This window comes from Halichondria panicea, chromosome 1, assembly GCF_963675165.1.
Source record: "Halichondria panicea chromosome 1, odHalPani1.1, whole genome shotgun sequence".
Taxonomy (NCBI): domain Eukaryota; kingdom Metazoa; phylum Porifera; class Demospongiae; order Suberitida; family Halichondriidae; genus Halichondria; species Halichondria panicea.
Genome location: NC_087377.1, coordinates 4939444 through 4957365, shown reverse-complemented (window position 1 = coordinate 4957365; position 17922 = coordinate 4939444). Strand labels below are relative to the sequence as shown.

At 41.7% G+C, this 17922-nt stretch overlaps 5 protein-coding genes across 10 annotated transcripts in view; 1 reads left to right on the top strand and 4 right to left on the bottom strand.

Moving 5' to 3' along the window:
• Positions 1 to 17922, bottom strand: part of LOC135334204 (uncharacterized) — a gene marked incomplete in the record, with an annotated part of 688739 nt that overhangs the window by 473463 nt on the left and 197354 nt on the right.
• LOC135334826 (uncharacterized) overlaps positions 1 to 17922 on the bottom strand; it is a 39228-nt gene that overhangs the window by 7444 nt on the left and 13862 nt on the right. The window lies entirely within an intron of this gene.
• LOC135336390 (uncharacterized) lies at positions 25 to 10646 on the top strand. 6 transcript variants are annotated; one of them, XM_064532155.1, is made up of 7 exons: positions 25 to 159; positions 376 to 438; positions 528 to 644; positions 9119 to 9181; positions 9273 to 9389; positions 9706 to 10056; positions 10167 to 10646. In XM_064532155.1, exons 1-7 carry the CDS (start codon positions 145 to 147, stop codon positions 10629 to 10631), a joined length of 1191 nt encoding a protein of 396 aa, XP_064388225.1. In that variant the 5' UTR covers positions 25 to 144; the 3' UTR covers positions 10632 to 10646. The 6 variants fall into 6 exon arrangements, with proteins under 6 accessions (XP_064388225.1, XP_064388239.1, XP_064388255.1 ...); XM_064532162.1 differs by lacking the exon at positions 25 to 159 and adding an exon at positions 1457 to 2082 and having other exon boundaries at positions 406 to 438; positions 528 to 1323; XM_064532169.1 differs by lacking the exons at positions 9119 to 9181; positions 9273 to 9389.
• LOC135334460 (cingulin-like protein 1) overlaps positions 2536 to 17922 on the bottom strand; it is a 40055-nt gene continuing 24668 nt past the window's right edge. Inside the window, exons 7-11 of the mRNA XM_064529667.1 lie at positions 6351 to 6575; positions 5913 to 6056; positions 5654 to 5782; positions 4754 to 5596; positions 2536 to 2776 (exon numbers count right to left, since the gene is read on the bottom strand). Of these exons, the coding sequence (XP_064385737.1) occupies positions 2720 to 2776; positions 4754 to 5596; positions 5654 to 5782; positions 5913 to 6056; positions 6351 to 6575 (1398 nt within the window). The 3' untranslated portion in view covers positions 2536 to 2719. The remainder of the gene's footprint in view (positions 2777 to 4753; positions 5597 to 5653; positions 5783 to 5912; positions 6057 to 6350; positions 6576 to 17922) is intronic.
• On the bottom strand, positions 10627 to 17182 carry LOC135334392 (uncharacterized). Its single transcript, XM_064529550.1, has one exon. The coding sequence runs from the start codon at positions 16522 to 16524 to the stop codon at positions 11002 to 11004; it is 5523 nt and encodes a 1840-aa protein (XP_064385620.1). The 5' UTR covers positions 16525 to 17182; the 3' UTR covers positions 10627 to 11001.

Sequence of the window (17922 nt, the reverse complement as noted above, 5' to 3'; positions counted from 1 at the left end):
CCTTCAATTGGAGGTGGGGCTGGACACTGTAACCACTCCCCTCATGCTCAGTTTAGCACTCATACTCGTACTCCTGTTCTTCTGGAAGTTGCACTGTACTGAAAGCATTGTAAAAGTACTGTGGATATAGTTCTATGCAGCACAATGGACACTTTTACGGCAAGTTTATCTAATAAACACCAACTAGAGCCTGGATGTATAGCCTATAGGAATATAAATGTCCAGTTCCCCAGTATTAATTTTACTTTAGGCCTACTCTTTAATACAATGTAATGTAGATCTATACATTTTGATAACTAGATCTGATCTAACCAAAGAATTTTGCTATAATAATAATAATAAACAATATAATATAATAAATATCAATTCCTCCAGATGTCACAAAATGAGCTCGTACAACAAGTGAAATCCCTTGAATTCCTGCTGAGAGAATCAGAGGTACGTTCTTTAAATGCCCTTTAATTGACCTAAGCAGCTGACTGAGTCTTGAGTACAAATATCTGTGATCAAGTTACATTTCTTCGCAGGAAAATACTCAAAAGTTGGAGGCCAAACTCAAGGGCCTTGTCGATGACAGGAAAGTGTTGGAACAAGGATTGTCTGACACTAAGAACAGGCTAGAAGGTGAACTAAATATCCTCTCGGTAAGTGGTTAAAGTAAAGCGGTGCAGTGAGCTAGACCTGTCTGTACGTAGCAGTCACCCTTGGGTACACCAACATGCAGTGGATGTTAGAGAGATGGCCTATTAACACAGGTCACACGTCCGAACACAAGCTATATGCATATGCTATAATTATATATGCGTGGAGCTTATCAAGTGTATTATACTATATATAGAGCCGGGTGACCTGCCAAGAGTGATCATGTGCCAATAGATTACACAAATATTGTGTATAGAAAGTGCATGTACACTATACCGGTTGTAATCAATTGTTATACAGATAATTAAGTCATGCAAATCTTCAGTCAGAAAAACAGCATTTCAATGACCGACTACGTGATAAGGACACTGCTATGGAAGATTTATCAAATAAATTTACTGAGAGTTGGCTAAAGAAAGAGACGCCATGATTTGTAAGTGTGACTGGTATCAAACACAATTAAAGGAATCGACACCAGAACACCATAAACATCTCCTCAACAAAAAATTTAAAGAGGTCGAAGACTTGCATGCATGAAGAGCTACATAAAATAAAGATTCAGTTAAACGGGCTGACACTGCAGTATAAATTAAGAGGCTGAGCTGCATGGTCCTTGTGAATCAAAGCAAGATAATAGAGACGCAATTTAATGACCTAGAGAAGAAAATGGCTGAAATTAAGGTATGTTATCAATAGTTCTGTTCGAGATCCTTACCTGCATGATGTGATGCATATATAGCTTCACAATCGCGTATACGCATAATATAATTATTATATAAATTATTGCCGATTGTTCGCTACTATACCTTTGCAGGCACTCTAAAAGCTGCTACATTTAAACGAACTTCTAGCGATGGTCGACAACATCGCAGTACAAGCCCTTGACAACTCACAAATCGAAGACGCCTAAGTGAAAGCAATGTTGTGCTAAATACGCCAACAGAGCAAGGAGCTAAATTTGGTATACCGGTACACAATGTATACAAGCATCAACTCCAACAAATTCCAAACATCAAGATCACCAATTCTGCTATTACAGCAATTCCCACCCTCCAGGTATTGTGACTGCCGCAGGGATACCTCAATCTTCCAGTCGGTTGTCTGATATTCCCCAAACCAGCACAAAGAAAGTTTACATGAACCAGCCACCTTCGAATTCAGTGCCGAAAAATAATAATCTCTACCACGATATCGATGGAATTCTCAGCCCACCAGACAATTCTTTGGGAGTACATTATCAAAATGTCCCTTTGTAGAAAGTGCACACGATTCAAGAAAGGCATATGAAATGGAGCCATACAAACTAACTCATGCTGAAGTTAAGGACAAATCTAGTAGACAAAATGTCGACCATGTCCATAAATCCTCCCACAAACGATGGAAGAATGGAAGGTACATGTACTTAAAGGACAAGTGAACGATCAAGATATTCTTGACGAGGTACAAACTGGTGAGGGTATAATTTATACAATATGAAAGATAGAACCAGAAAGCCAACCATGAAGCAAAATAAGTTCCCCACGATCCTAACCTTGTGTGTCCTGTGTGCAATAAACAGCATCGATTGGGAAAGATTCAGAAGTTTAGGATATACATGTTAAAAACTGCACAGATGGAGACTGAGCTAATTCATGACTAGCTGTTATTCAACCCAATAACTATTTAGACCATGTCCATAAAACAATCAAGCTGCATGGAAGAATGAAAAGTACTCTAACAACGAGTGAAAGATCAAGACGTTGTTGACTTATGTCAGTACGTAATCAATTGTCAAAATTAATTTCCTATTATATTGGATACACAGTTACATTGTGTGTTCCATAGGTGTGGGCCTCTAACGTATATAGAAATCCATGCATGTACCAACTTTTGTTTTTAAAAATAATCATGAAGTCTGAGATGAAATCATTTTTGAAGTAATAAAAAGTATTCGTACGCTAGAAACAGCACCGTTTTTTGTTTGATGCTTGTAAAAATTGCAATCATGTACAATTAGGCTTTCAATTTACATATAATTATAGGCTACAAATTAGCTTTCAGCACAGAAGTGGCAAACTTGAACGATACATTTTCCAATTCAATCCGTAGAATGTTTTATAGAGAATGGTTTTGTGTCCGATGCAAGTTTAGCGGCCTGCATAATATAAGAGATAACATGACTTGTATATAGATGTAAAACAGCACTATAAACCATAGATAAATGAACAGAAACAAAGTAACATGATATGCATTCTTGTATTGCGGCCTCTCTGAATATTCATGAGTTTTATTATGCCGGGGTCTGCGTATGTGCAAGCGAGGCATAATGCGGTAGAGTGTGCAAATGAGGTGGTATATGCTAGAGTGTGCATGCATGTGTGTGTGTGTAGGTAGAGTACTAGTGTTACAGCGGTTCAAGGATCAATGAAGTGCAAGTTAGAATATATTTCTATAGACTTGTTTTCTTGGATTGCAATGTAAAATAATGTTTCGTTCTCGAGGTTTGCTTACTTGGAATATGAGTATTACTCTATTATAGTTATCTATAATCTTGCTAGATCTAGTAGAGCTTCATGTTTGGTGCCTCCATGCACCGAGGCGAGGCGCTTTCTTTCTGTCAGCTTTTTCTATTTTGCAGGTTCAATGATCAAAGTCTGCTGTGTTTATATTGCTATTGTTTTGTGTAAGAATACTATGATTATGAAGATGCATGAATGAGACAAGTTAGTGTCCATCAAAACTGCTATTTTTTACTGTATTATAGGCTTTTTGGTATTACTATAATTATACGTAGGGTCGGACGACGAGATACCGTATAGCGCGAACTGTTCAAGGCACTTATATTTCGTGGAATGGCCCCTAAAAGCATTTCGTTGCACAATGTTCGTGGAATGACTGCTTACCTGAAGCCACACCTTTAATCTTTGCAACGTTATAACAATTTTCGTAGACTTAATTTTCGTGTAGGATTGCTAACCCACGAAATCCGCAAAAAATGTGCGCTATACTGTATTCGTTGTCAACTTCATAATTAAGAGGCGAGTAGCTCGAAATAGCTTGGCTTTCATCAACATTTCTCCTTGTCTGGCTGTTAATCTCTCAGTTGAAAGTTTTTCGGGTTTATCCACGCTAAAATTTACTGCCAAAAAGTTGAGAAAGTAATTTATTGCGGCTTGTATTGTCCATTAAAAAAAGTAACGATAGTGATACATCTTTTTCCCGTGGGTGAAACACAATATCCTAACCTTAACCGTACTATATTTCTCCTTGTCTGGATTGTTAATCTTTAATCGATATTGAAGACCATTACTTACATGTATACTTAGCTACAAAAAATGGTCAGTCTTACCAGCCTGAATATCGCTTTTTACTGCCTTGCCATGGGTAAAGGAAGTTGGTCATAATTATATTAAAATGTTTTACGGAGGATTGTGCGTGCACGGAGACAAATGAAAGATATATGGAAACTTGCAGAGAAACGTATAGCTATCCTAGCTAAGCCAACAATCGTAGTAAATGATGCAAACAATACTCAGTGACACTAGAAAGTGAGTAGCATAGTCATACTCGAAGCAATGAGCCAGAAACTAAGTTTATAGCCAGTTGTTGCTGCACTTCCCAGCAATGGTGGTTTAAACTACTACGATTCATAGAATAACAGGAGATGTAACACAAATGCTCAGTAATACAAAAATTACTAACCCTAACCCCTAACTGAGATAAAAGTGCTGACTCAGCGGGTTAGGTCGGTTTAGGGATCCTTCTGTAGCTTCTAGTGCATTTACTATAGGAATTGGAGGTTACAAAGAAAATTGTGTATTGGATTTGTACCCGAGGGCAGTTTTATGTATTCCGAGGGTGCAACACCCTAGATGAACTAGCTGAGTGAACATGCACTGTTTGATCTCTGTATAGGATACACGGCCTAAACGAGGCATGCATGTCTTGGTAAATAGACATGAGGGGAGCAAAAATAATGTTATCACAGTTGATTTAAAATTATATAGACAAAATACCACCACACAGTAAAAACTGTGGCACCCACCAAACACCACAACATGACACTAAAAATAGTTGCGGTTATTATGATAATAACTCTCAACATTATATGTATTGATAATACTTCACTCACCGCCTCCTCAGCTCTCACTCCCTGTTCTCTCTCACACTCTTTCACGTGTTTCCGGTACTTTTGAATCTCCCCCAGTCTGTGTTGCTTGGAGCACACTCGACACACCAGGTTGGGATCAAAAGGAACCTGTTCGTTAGTTTGCTGCTTCTCACTCTCATATTGCTGATAAAATAAATCACCCACAATTTTTTTAATCTCAGTTGACAGGCCTTTTTCAAGTTCATTCTCTTCTTTTTGTTGCGACAACTTGCGATTAGCTTTTCGTGGTTTGGGTCTAGGTCTTGCCTGAGGGGGAGGGAGCATAGCTACTTGGGTAGGGCTGTACGATGGATTAGGGCTCTCTGAAAGAGAGGTACTCGACAATGAAGAATCTTCTTGTGAACTGATGTGGGCTGGATAAGACAAGCTTCGGGTGTAATTGTGGGGGGACCTTCTGTTTGGGTAATGTTGTGACTCCATATGTTCCTGAGAGGAAGGTGTTTTATCCCACTGAAATGATCGTCGCTGACTGAATGGATGTTCATACTGTTCATCAGGCTGTTGTTGGTAGAGGTGGTCTTGCAGGTATGGTTGCTGGTTCGGCCATTGAGAGGGGTGGTTACTGGGTGGTACATTCCGTGGCTGTGGTTGATTCTGATACCAATCTTGGTAATGACCCTGAGGGGAGTTATCATGATAAACACTTTGACCTTGACTATCGATTTGTTGAAAGTTGATAGGGTTTGTTTGGGGTACAGGTACAGGTACAAAGGGAGAATATTGATAATCAGATCCACCGCTGGTAGCTTTCTTCTCTAAGCGGTCAACTTTTTCTTGAATTTTCTTGAATTCGTCTCTAAATGTCTGCACAAAAACATCACTATGTTAAAACACCAAAACCTCAAAACTTCGCTTACATACATCACTGTCTCTCTCAGTACTCAATTTCCGGTCCTTCTCCTCAAGTTCAAACTTTGTCTTTTCCAGCTCACTTCTGACCCTCTCCATCTCCTGAACTAGTTCCTGGTTCCTTGCAACTAGTTTGGCGAGCTGTGCACACAAAGAAAGACGTACTTTGTGACAAGGCAACATTTTAGTTTTGGTGAAGTTTTTAAAAGAGAAATTTTGTCAATGTGTGTGTGTGTGCACGATAATACTTATGGGTGAAAAAACGAGGTACCTGGTTGGGCATCGGAGGTTCAGTAGGAGGAGTGGTAGGTGTGGCATTAGCAACCTCCTTCTTAAACTCGAGCTTCAGACGAGCAAACTGTTCCTGTACTTCTTTAAGAGATCCGTTTAATCTTTCTTTGTCAACACGAAGTAACTGCAAAATAAATCATAACAAAACTATTCGTTAAGAGCTTGGAATTTTGATTGCTCTTTGAACACCCACTAATTACTTCCTGTATAACTTCCGCAGTAAAATTGTGCTGAGCTGGCACACCCTTTTACATTGCGTTTTGCAGCCTCTGCAATACATGCGCTATAAAGGAAATTTGTGAAAATTATTATTATTATTGAGCACTAAAGTGCAAACCCTCAGCTGGTGACATGATTATAAAAAATACAGTGCATGTAGCATGTAAGTATGAATAGTTCACATCAGAATTACACTTACATTATTGTCCAGTTGCACCTTCAGCAGTTCATCATGGGCCTCAGATTTTGACATCTTTTTGAGAGCTCTTTCCAGCTCCAGGCGAACCTTTTGCATTTCGTTTTGATTTGCTTTTTTCTCTTCATTTAGTAAATTTGCGCTCTCAGTTTTCGCCTTTATCAGCTCACTCCTGACCCTCTCCATCTCCTGAAATAGTCCCTGGTTCTTCGCTTCTAGGCTGATGAGCTGTAGACACAAAATAGGGACACAGAGTATTTCAATCAACAGGAAGTGTCACAACATTGGGTTAACATGTATTATAACTATGCATTACACCCTGGCCTGGGGAACGTAGGGACGAATGGAACAACTATTTTATATACCTTTTCCTCACGTTGGTCATCTTTCTTCTTGTACTGTTTGACCTGAGCTGTCTTTGCCTGGACCTCCTCTTGAGCTGTGATGGCCTTCTGACGTGCTTTGTAGAGCTGCTCTTGAAGCTCATGGATCTCTTTGTCGTTCTGTTGAGGCTTGTGCTGCCTGGCTCTTATTTCTAGCTTTTTTTGTAAGCCCTCTTTTTCATTAGACAGCCCTTGAAGTTCTCTTGTCAGATTTTGTATACATTCCTCAAACGCATGTTGCTCCATTGCCATTGCGTGAACCTTTTCATCACAAATACATCTCATCTCTTCTTTAAGATCGTGAGCTTTTTCCCTATCTTTCCGCTCATTCTCAAAGTCTTCTTTGTACAACTCAGCCTGCAATGGTGAACATGTACATGAAGTGAACTATAGAGCACTAAAGTGCAAACCCTCGGCTGGTGACATGATTATAAAAAAACCAGAAGAGTGATATAATGCAGTGAGTGCATGTAGTGATGTTAGCCTCGATTCCAGGTCGTGAAGAGAAAGGTGGCCTCGTATACTTTGTATGCGCATGCGCGAAATAATTAACAGCAATTTCATCATACAAATTGAAAAAACAGACAACGTTATATATATACAAAAAGGAAGAATACAATTTTGCTGCTCACTGGGAAACTCAAATAGTGGGTAATGATCGACCATGATTGTTGTTAAAAACGATCGATGCCAAAAGTTCAAGTCTAAAATTAATGGCTGCAAGTCAGCAGAGCCTTGCAGCTCTCTTCTCACTTTGCAGCTACCAATAGCTAGCGTTCTAGTGCAGAGCTAACTACTAAGTAGAGTAGCAACACGCGGTGAACAAGTTTTGTTACGGACTCTTCTGAAAAGGCTGCAATGGCATTCCAAGTAGGCATAACTCAAGAACAAAGCTTTATTTTGCAAATCCATAAATAGCATGCCAAGAAAACATGACTAGAAGTCTATAGAAACTCTTTCTTGCACTTCATTGATCCTTGAGCAGTTGAAATAGTCTACACACACACAGACACACAAACACAGACACACAAACACACTACCGTATATACCTCGCTTGCGCATGCGCACCGAAGTCAAGAAAGGCACGAGGTGTGATGATAATTTAAACCTGGCCATCATTACCATAACAATTATTAAAGTAGCAGACTAAATAAAAGGATCCAAGAAGGGTTAAAAAATCGAACGCGAGGGCCTGAGAAACAAGTCAGTAAGTTTGTGTGGCCTTATAGGTGGTATATAAACAATATACATGTACCATATTGATAATTATGCTTACCTCTGCTGTGGCAATCGCTAGCTTGTCCTGAAGGTAAACACTCTCTTGTGTTAACGTTTCAATTTTAGTATCTTTTTCATGGAGAGCCCTTGCAAGTTCTGATGACCAATCTCGCTTCTTGTCAGAGAGTTTTTGAACCAACGTTTTCATCTCGGCAATCTTCTTATCCTTTTTCTCAAGATCTCTGCCTAATACTGTCACAGCACGTTGCAACTCTTTCAAATGCATTGTGAGGTCATTGATTTCTTGCTTCTTCTTTGTTTCATAATTTAACAAACGCTTTGTGAGTTCAGTGTTTATCTGTTGTAGCTCTGCTGAATGCTGAAAGGCAGCGTCCAAAGGGTCAGTTTCTCCCTGCAAAAAATGTGTGCAGCATAAAGTAATTGTAACCGGTATTAAACTAGATAGCTTATTAAGTGGTACGTGGCTAGATATATCTAGATGCTAACATACTTGTAGTAGAGGTTCTTTAACGACAATTTTCGTAGCCTCCTTCTTGCCCGGGCCTGCAGTGCCTTCTGGTCCACTCTTCTGTCCAATTCCACCAAGAGAAGCCACAGCACCAACACCTCCAGTCACTCCCCTGATGAACAACCGTCCAAACCCAGTACTATCAGCAGTAGCATCTCTCTTTGCTTGCTCAACCTCTTCACCCTGCAGCTCTTCAAAGTTATCATAATCACAAAGAGCACTAGTTTGCTCAGCTCTACAGAATTTTTAATAGAACACGTACGCGTACTCGAACTCTCGGCCATTTTTCTAGAGCTGGAGATCTCCTGACATGACATAATTATTATACGGTGCTTCCCCTTTAATTGGGGGTGGGGCTGGACACTGTAGCCACTAGCTCCTATACTTCTACATGTAGAAAAGGAAGAGTAGCACTTGTAAAAGTACTGTAGCTGCAGCACAATGGACACTTCTACGGCAAGTCTATCTGATAAACTACCAACTAGAGCCTGGATAATTATAATTATAGGAATATAAATGTTCAGTTCCCTAAGTACCCTAGGCAGGTATTAATTTTACTTTAGGCCTACTCTTTTTATAGTTTACAATAATTATATTGTAGATCTATACGTTTTGCTAACTTTAAACATTAATTCCTCCAGATGTCACAAAACGAGCTCGTACAACAAGTGAAATCCCTTGAATTCCTGCTGAGAGAATCAGAGGTGCGTTCTTTAAATGCCCTTTAATTGACCTAAGCAGCTGACTGAGTCTTGGGTATACAAATATCTGTGATTGAGTTACATTTCTTTGCAGGAAAATACTCAAAAGTTGGAGGCCAAACTCAAGGGGCTTGTCGATGACAAGAAAGTGTTGGAACAAGGATTGTCTGACACTAAGAACAGGCTAGAAGGTGAACTAAATGTCCTCTCGGTAAGTGGTTAAAGTAAAGCGGTGCAGTGAGCTAGACCTGTCGTACGTAGCAGTCACCCTTGTGTACACCAACGTGCAGTGGATGTGTTAGAGAGATGGCCTATTAACACAGGTCACACGTCCGAACACAAGCTATATGCATATGCTATATATATATATGCATGGAGCTTATCAAGTGTATTATACTATATATATAGTCGGGTGACCTGCTAAGAGTGATCATGTGCCAATAGATTACACATAATAGAAAGTGCATGTACACTATACCGGTTGTAATCAATTGTTATACAGATAATTAAGTCATGCAAATCTTCAGTCAGAAAAACAGCATTTCAACGACCGACTACGTGATAAGGACACTGCTATGGAAGATTTATCAAATAAATTTACTGAGTTGGCTAAAGAAAGAGACGCCATGATTTGTAAGTGTGACTGGTATCAAACACAATTAAAGGAATCGACACCGGAACACCAACAATCTCTTAAACGTCTCCTCAACAAAAAGTTTAAAGAGGTCGAAGACTTGCATGAAGAGCTACATAAAATAAAGATCCAGTTAAACGGGCTGACACTGCAGTATAAAGAGGCTGAGCTGGTCCTTGTGAATCAAAGTAAGATAATAGAGACGCAATTTAATGACCTAGAGAAGAAAATGGCTGAAATTAAGGTATGTTATCAATCGAGATCTACTTTATGTGTGTAGCTTCACAATCGTTTATATATACGCAGATAATTATATATTGCCTGTCAAACGTTTCTCTGCTACTATCTTTGCAGGCTCTAAAAGCTGCTACATTTAAACAAACTTCTCGCGATGGTCGACAACATCGCAGTACAAGCCCTCGACAAGTCACGAATCGAAGACGCCAAAGTGAAAGCAACGCTGTGCTAAATACGTCAACAGAGGAAGCAGCTAAATTTGGTATACCGGTACACAATGTACAAGCATCAACTCCAACAAATTTCCAAACATCAAGATCACCAATTCCGCTATCACAGCAGATTGTCCAATTCCCACCCTCAGGTATTGTGACTGCCGTTGAAGCAGGGATACCTCAATCTTCCAATCAGTTGTCTGATATTCCTCAAAACGACACAAAGAAAGTGTACGTGAACCAACCACCTTCGAATTCAGTGCCTCAAAATCATCTCTACCATAATATCGATGGAATTCTCATCCCACCAGACAGCCCACCAGACATTTCTTCGGGAGTGTTGAGCTCTTTCTTGTATCTAGACTAAGAACTAGACAGGCTAGTTTAGTTTGAGAGTTAGCTATTGTTGGGAGACAGGCTCCTACCTATCCTAGAGTACAAGTTGACTTGACCCTTTGCAACAATTCTTAGTGAGTTTAGACAAATAACAACAACAACTGAGGAAGATAGTGGGTGATGGCAAATACAAAAACAAAGGGGGGCAGGGCCAGAGCAAGGGGCCCTGCGCACAACAAAGAAAATTGAACAAAACAACACATTTACCACAAACTCATTAAACTATGAACCTAGTAAATATTGCATAACATTAAGTAATTAAACACCTAGCTTGTACACATCAACATACCGCCGGCCAAGACCGGATGGTCTTAGGTACATTGCCATTGTTCAACAGTTACTTATTGTTCGTCAATCGGTAGTATTACCGCGAGCTTGGTAATGGGACGAGTGTAGGTTCCATCGGCCGTCTTGATCTGAGCCACTCGCACTAAACCATCCTTGCCTGGATGAACGTTCAATACTTTAGCCAATGGCCATCGATTGCGTATGGGAGCATCTTCTTTAATGACCACAAGGTCACCAATGCGAATGTTTCTTGTTGGGTGTTGCCATTTGTAGAACTTTCCTATATGAGAAAGGTATTCTGTCGAGAATCTCTTCCAAAAATGCTGTACCAATGATTGACAACATTGCCATCGCTTCAAGAGTGAGAGTGGACGAGGAGCTATAGATGAGACATCAGGTAGTGCCTTGAGTGGTCTATTGATGAGGAAGTGTCCCGGGGTGAGAGCCTCAATGCCATCATCATCGTTGTGCAGGGGTGTCAGCGGTCGACTATTGAGGGTAGATTCAATCTGGTACAGGACTGTGGACATTTCCTCATACGTCATCTTGACTTCGCCTAAGATCTTGCGCAGGTGGGTCTTGACACTCTTTACTGCAGCTTCCCATAAACCTCCAAAGTGTGGAGCACGTTGCGGTATGAACCGCCATTCTATATTTTGACTAGCAAGATGACCACTGATGGTTTGGTGATTCGCTTGCGTTTCAAGGAATTTGTAGACATCTGATAGCTGCCTAGATGCGCCAACAAAGTTGGTGCCATTGTCGCTCCAAATGAGTGTAGGTAGACCACGTCTAGCGATGAACCTTCTTAGGCAAGCGATGAACGCGTCCGTTGTCAGATCGGTCACCAACTCCAAGTGAACTGCCTTTACCGATAGCGATACAAAAACACAAATGTATGCCTTTACGATAGTTGGTTTCCGGACATAACCATACTTGATCAGCACTGGACCGGCATAGTCGATGCCTACTTTGTCGAAAACAGATCCAGGAGTGATTCTTTCCGGTGGCAGCTGTCCCAACATCTGTGGTAGGGGCTTGGCTGAATAATTTCGACAAGTGACACATTTCCTTGTGACAGAGCGAATGACCTTGTATCCACCAATTATATGATACCGTCTGTTCAGAGAGCTGGCAAGCAGTGTTGGACCAGCGTGCAACAATCGAATATGCTCTGTGAATATGATCACACGTGTCAGCTTGTGACTTCCATGCAGAATCAGAGGGTGCTTGGATTCATAAGACGATTGAGATAGTTGCTGTCTGCCTCCGACTCGAAGCAACTTGTTATCATCAAGGAATGGGTTTCGAGAGATGAGTGAGCTTGAGTTGGGCAGTGGATGGTTGCTGCTCAGGTTTTCAATCTCGGATTTGAAGTGAATCAATTGAACGAATTTGTACCAGTAATTCTCCGCTTGCTGGAGTTCAAGGGTGGTCAAACAGCTAGACAGGATCCTGTCTTTCCTTTTCCTTTTGGAATTGTACACAAGACGATTGATCCAGCAAGTGACACGTTTGAAGTGGTTAAAATTCGAGAATCGTTCCAAAGGGATTACTGGCAAGTGGTCAGACTCTGCCACTACCAGCAATGAAATCTCCTTTTCTTCGTCAGCTGGGGTATTGGGCTTGATCATATTTTTCTTAGGCCATTCGGTGGAAGATTTCTTCAACCAGTCAGGACCATTCCACCAGAGCTCGTAGTCTAGTAACTCAGTGGGATAGAGACCTCTAGAGGCACAGTCGGCTGGATTCTCTAGTCCACTCACATGTCTCCACTTGTCTGGCGGAATCAGGTCAAGAATTGCAGAGATTCGGTTTCCCACGTATGTTTTGAAACGCTTTGGGCTTCCATCCAGCCAATTTAGTACCACCGTGCTATCTGTCCAGGCATGTATGCTGGAAAGGGGAATGTCAAATACCTTCTTCACATGACTCAGCAATTGAGAGAGTAAGTGTGCACCACACAATTCAAGCCGTGGAATCGACAGACGCTTGATTGGTGCCACTTTGGTTTTAGACATGACTAGTGAGATTTGATTGGAATTTGATGTGTTCGTTAGACGCAGGTACACAACAGCAGAATATGCGGATTCTGAGGCATCGGAGAACCCGTGAAGTTGGATCGATGAGATGTGAGAGGCTACGTCAAAGTAGCAGCGAGGGATATACTTGTGGGAAAGTTCAGGTAGTTCAGATCTCCACTTGCACCATACATCCTTGATACTTGAAGGAACTGGATCATCCCATTCGAGTCCTTCTTCCCACAACTTCTGGAGTAAGATCTTCATCTTGATGGTAGCAGGAGAAAACCACCCGAGCACGTCATATGTCTTAGCAACATCAGAGGCTAGACCCCGTTTGGTTAGAGTCTCAATTGGAGGTTGATCGGCCACAGTTAGTCGAAAGTGATCTTTACTTGCATTCCACTCGATACCAAGGGTCTTCTTGTACTCGTCGTCAGTGGGAAGCAAGTGTGATGATTGACTATCCCTGAGCTCAGAAGATATACTGTCCAATACCGTTGCATCATTCGAGTCCCACTTTCTGAGAAGAAATCCTCCCTTGGTAAACAGATTGTGTAGTTGCCGCTGAAGAATAATTGCTTCCTCAGCAGAGTCAGCTCCCGAGAGACAGTCGTCTACATAGAAAGACGTCTCAACAATTCTTGCGGCCTGGGGGTATTCTGTAGCATGGTTGAGAGCGTTCTGCTTAACGGACATGTTGGCAGCAAAGGATGAAGCAGACACACCAAACGTGACTCTTGTCATTCTGTAGTCTGTCAAATTGTCGGTGGGTGTGCTTCGCCATACAAATCGGTGGAGGTCACGATCAGATTGTGTTAGCTCGACCGCTCTGTACATTTTGCTCACATCGGCCGTGAGAGCAATTCTATGGAAGCGAAATTGTAGTAATACATCAATCAACGGTGGATGTACAGTTGGTCCAACTAACAATGTATCATTTAGGGAGACTCCAGTACTAGATTTGGCGGATGCATCAAAAACGGCCCTAATCTTTGTAGTGGTGCTATGTTCTTTGTGCACAGCATGCATTGGTAGATAGAACACACAATTGCTTGATTTTCGACTGTCTGTGTCTGGTACCACTTCAGCGTGTCCTAATTTCATGTATTCCTCCATGACTGTGGCAAAATCTTTGAATTGGTTCTTGGCACGGAGGGATCGTTCAAGAGAGAGGAATCTTCGCACAGCTTGCATTCTGGATTCTCCAAGGGGTTTGGAGTCAAGGTTCTTGGGGAGAGGCACAACAAATCTACCATCTTTATTTAAAGTGTGAGTCTCATCAAAATGACGTATGACTGTACGCTCCTGAGGGGATAGATTGGATGCAGCCTTGGGGCTCTCTTCGATTTCCCAGAATTGTCTCAAAATGTCATCTCCAGAAGTGACAGTGACGTGATGGGTTGATACTTGACTGTGGAGGACTTGTAGCTTGTCCGTTTTGCCAGCAAGCACCCAGCCGAAGATGGTCTCGAATGCTACTGGCGAGTCAGCTGGTCCCTGCCGCCGGCCTTGCAATAGTGAATATGCACAGACATCGACGCCAAACAAAATGTCAATCCTTCCAGGACATCCAAATTCCGAGTCAGAGAGCTCTAGGCCAGATAAATGATTCCATTTTGAATTGAAACCCACAGGCTGTGCAGGCATATCACAAGTGACCCTCGGGACAACAACTGCAGTGACTGGTATTCTTTCATCGGGTGAAAACGTTGGCGAGACGTGGAATGTGGAAATTGAATGCAACGGTGAGTTGTGAGAGATTCCAGCTATTCCAGTGATTTGAAGATTCTTCGACGACTTTGGTAGCCCAAGTGACTGTACCAATCGTTGAGATACAAACGAGGTTGTTGAACCTGAATCGAGTAGACCACGAGCCTTGATTTGAGAGCCATCGGGGGCATGAATTAATACTTGACAGGTCATCATGAGAGTCCTTGAACTTGTACCTGTCTGCGCATTGGTTGAAACGATGCTGGCAGTGCATGAGTGTTCGTTTTCTGGAGTTTCTGGAGTTTCAGAAGGAGTTTGACCAGATACCTTGGTTTCAATGTGTAATAAGGTATGATGGGGTTTTTGGCATTGTTTACAACGATGGAGACTTGGGCAATTCCTGGCCATGTGTCCGGGCCTAAAACAGTTTAGGCATAGATTGTTAGAGCGAACAGTTGACAACATCTTGTCGTGGGGTAAGCTCTTGAACTTCGGGCAGGCATACAGTGGGTGCTTCTCGACTTTACAAGTGACGCAGTTTCCGGCTGATTCAAAAACGTTTCCAGTGTGAGCTGAAATCTTGTGAGGATTGGTGTAGGGTTTCTTGTGCTCAAATCGTCCGCTACGCCTTTCTTGAGTAAGCGAACACGTCTCTGAGGCTTGTGCTCTAAGATCGAGAAACTCAAGTAGTTTTTGATAGTGTGGAACACTGGTAGAGTCCTGACTGGCCCTTTGCCATTCAAACATCGTGGCTTGGTCCAGTTTCAGTTCCAGTATAGAAGTTATAAATGCTCCAGAAGGTTCTTCACCCATTGCCTTGAGAGCACGCAAGTGCTGTTGTACAGAGTCATGCAGGCGTCTGATCTCTTTGCCACTGCCATCCTTTAGGTTTGGAGCTTCGTAGATTTTCCGAGCATGAGCTTGGTGAATTAAGCGTGGCCTGTCGTATCGTGCCTTGAGAGATTCAATAGCCTCCGCGTATTGATCACCAGATTGAGAGAGTCCTTCAATCACTGATTTGGCTTGGCCGTCCTTCAGAGAGTGTCGGAGATAAGCCAACTTTTCCGCATTAGCAACATTCTTGCGACTGTGGACAGAAATGTTAAACTGCTCCCAGAAAGTTTGCCAATTGAGCAGGTCGCCGTCGAACGAAGCAATGTCAATTCTTGGGAGTCTAACTCCATGCGGTTCAGGTGTCGTGGTGGTGAGCGATTCCAAAGTGTATCCAGGATTGTAAAGGATTTTTTTGATCTTTACTGATAGATTGAAAATGTCCTTGTCTTGATTACAAACAGCCGTGCTGAGATCATCAGATGAATCGGCGGCAATGACTACTGCTTCCTTCCTGATGTCTGCGAGTTCTGCCTTGAGGTCTGCAAGTATTTCTTGGTAGGTGTGGGCTAAGTGAACTTCTGCAGGATCTCCAGAGAGTGTATTTGCTTCTTCTGTGACTGACAAGAGTCTCGCTTGCAACTGTGCCAGACGGCGACCAATGAGAGTACGATCAGGGAGAGGTCTAGCCTCGACAGTGTCAGTGTCAGTGTTAAGAGTAGTTAGGGCTTGTAGTCTGAGTGAGATATTCATGACATCGTCGTCATGTTTATCAAGTGTCTCTTGTTCAGCTTCGACTTGGCTTTCTTCTATAGCGTCAAGAATTGCCATGTTATGCGTCTTGAAGCTAGTATCAAGTGATTCCAATCTCTTAAGTAACTGTTGCGCTTGGCTTGAGACAGATTGATCAAAGTCCATGCCTTCGAGCTCTGTTAGCTTGGAAGTCAACCTTGTGATGCTGGCCTTTACTGAGCCTCTCCTTCTTTTGAGAGTAGTGAGCTCAGACATCATAAGAGATAAGAATGAAGTATACTAAATGTTTGGTTTCGTTCGTGCACCTTTGTGCAGGGCAACAATTTTGCACCTTTGTGCAGGGCAACAATTTTTGCACCTTTGTGCAGACTTACATGCACTCTTGTGCAGCCGTCGAGTTGTGCACCGTTGTGCAGGTCGTGCGATACGATGGGTCGTGCACCTTTGTACAGAGTTCGTGCACTCTTGTGCAGACGTACGATCGAGTGTGGACTGTATGAGTGAGAGAGGGCTACAAGAGAGAGCCGTGGATGCCAATGAGCTCGGAGTCGTATATCCGGTTCGAAGGACCATTTAATGTTGAGCTCTTTCTTGTATCTAGACTAAGAACTAGACAGGCTAGTTTAGTTTGAGAGTTAGCTATTGTTGGGAGACAGGCTCCTACCTATCCTAGAGTACAAGTTGACTTGACCCTTTGCAACAATTCTTAGTGAGTTTAGACAAATAACAACAACAACTGAGGAAGATAGTGGGTGATGGCAAATACAAAAACAAAGGGGGGCAGGGCCAGAGCAAGGGGCCCTGCGCACAACAAAGAAAATTGAACAAAACAACACATTTACCACAAACTCATTAAACTATGAACCTAGTAAATATTGCATAACATTAAGTAATTAAACACCTAGCTTGTACACATCAACAGGGAGCATATTATCAAAACATCCCTTTGTTAGAAAGTGTACACGATTCAAGAAAAGAACTTACAGTCGAGAATATACATGAAGATGGAAGTACACCAGCCATACACACTCATGCTGAAGTTAAGGAGGACAATTCCATAGTTACTGTAGTAGACACAATGTCGACCATGTCCATAAATCCTCTCACAAACATTCAAGATCGAAGTCTTAGAATGGAAGGTACTACAATACGAGTGAACGATCAAGATATTCTTGATGAGGTACAAATTGGTGAGGGTATATACAATGGTATAATGAAAGACAGAACCAGAGAGCCAACCAAGAAACAAGTTCCCCACGATCCTAACTTGGTGTGTCCCGTGTGCAATAAACAGCATCGATTGGGAGAGATTCAGAAGTTTAGGATACATGTTAAAAACTGTACAGATCGAGACTGTGAGCTAATTCATGACTTAGTCTAGCCGTTATTCAACCCAATCATTAATTATTTCCTTTGTTTATATACATGTATATATAATTACCGCGAGCTTATAATAATCTTTTGGAGTGAACCAACTATTTTAAAATTATTCATGGATCTCATACAGAAGGATTTGTGCGCATTATGTGCATGCATTACATTATAATTATATATAGCGCTAGATTCAGATACTGCAGGATAATTATATATATAATTATAATAAAATTATTATTGATTTTTTAAAAATTATGTTTCCCTGGGCAGCTAGAGCACGTA

Excerpts from the sequence above, each read along its gene's own strand:
- LOC135336390 (XM_064532155.1), top strand. Across the intron at positions 9,182-9,272 it reads TCCTGCTGAGAGAATCAGAG|GAAAATACTCAAAAGTTGGA; the intron begins GTGCGTTCTTTA and ends ATTTCTTTGCAG. Across the intron at positions 10,057-10,166 it reads AGAAAATGGCTGAAATTAAG|GCTCTAAAAGCTGCTACATT; the intron begins GTATGTTATCAA and ends CTATCTTTGCAG.
- LOC135334392 (XM_064529550.1), bottom strand. The coding sequence starts at position 16,524 with ATGATGTCTGAGCTCACTACTCTCAAAAGAAGGAGAGGCTCAGTAAAG.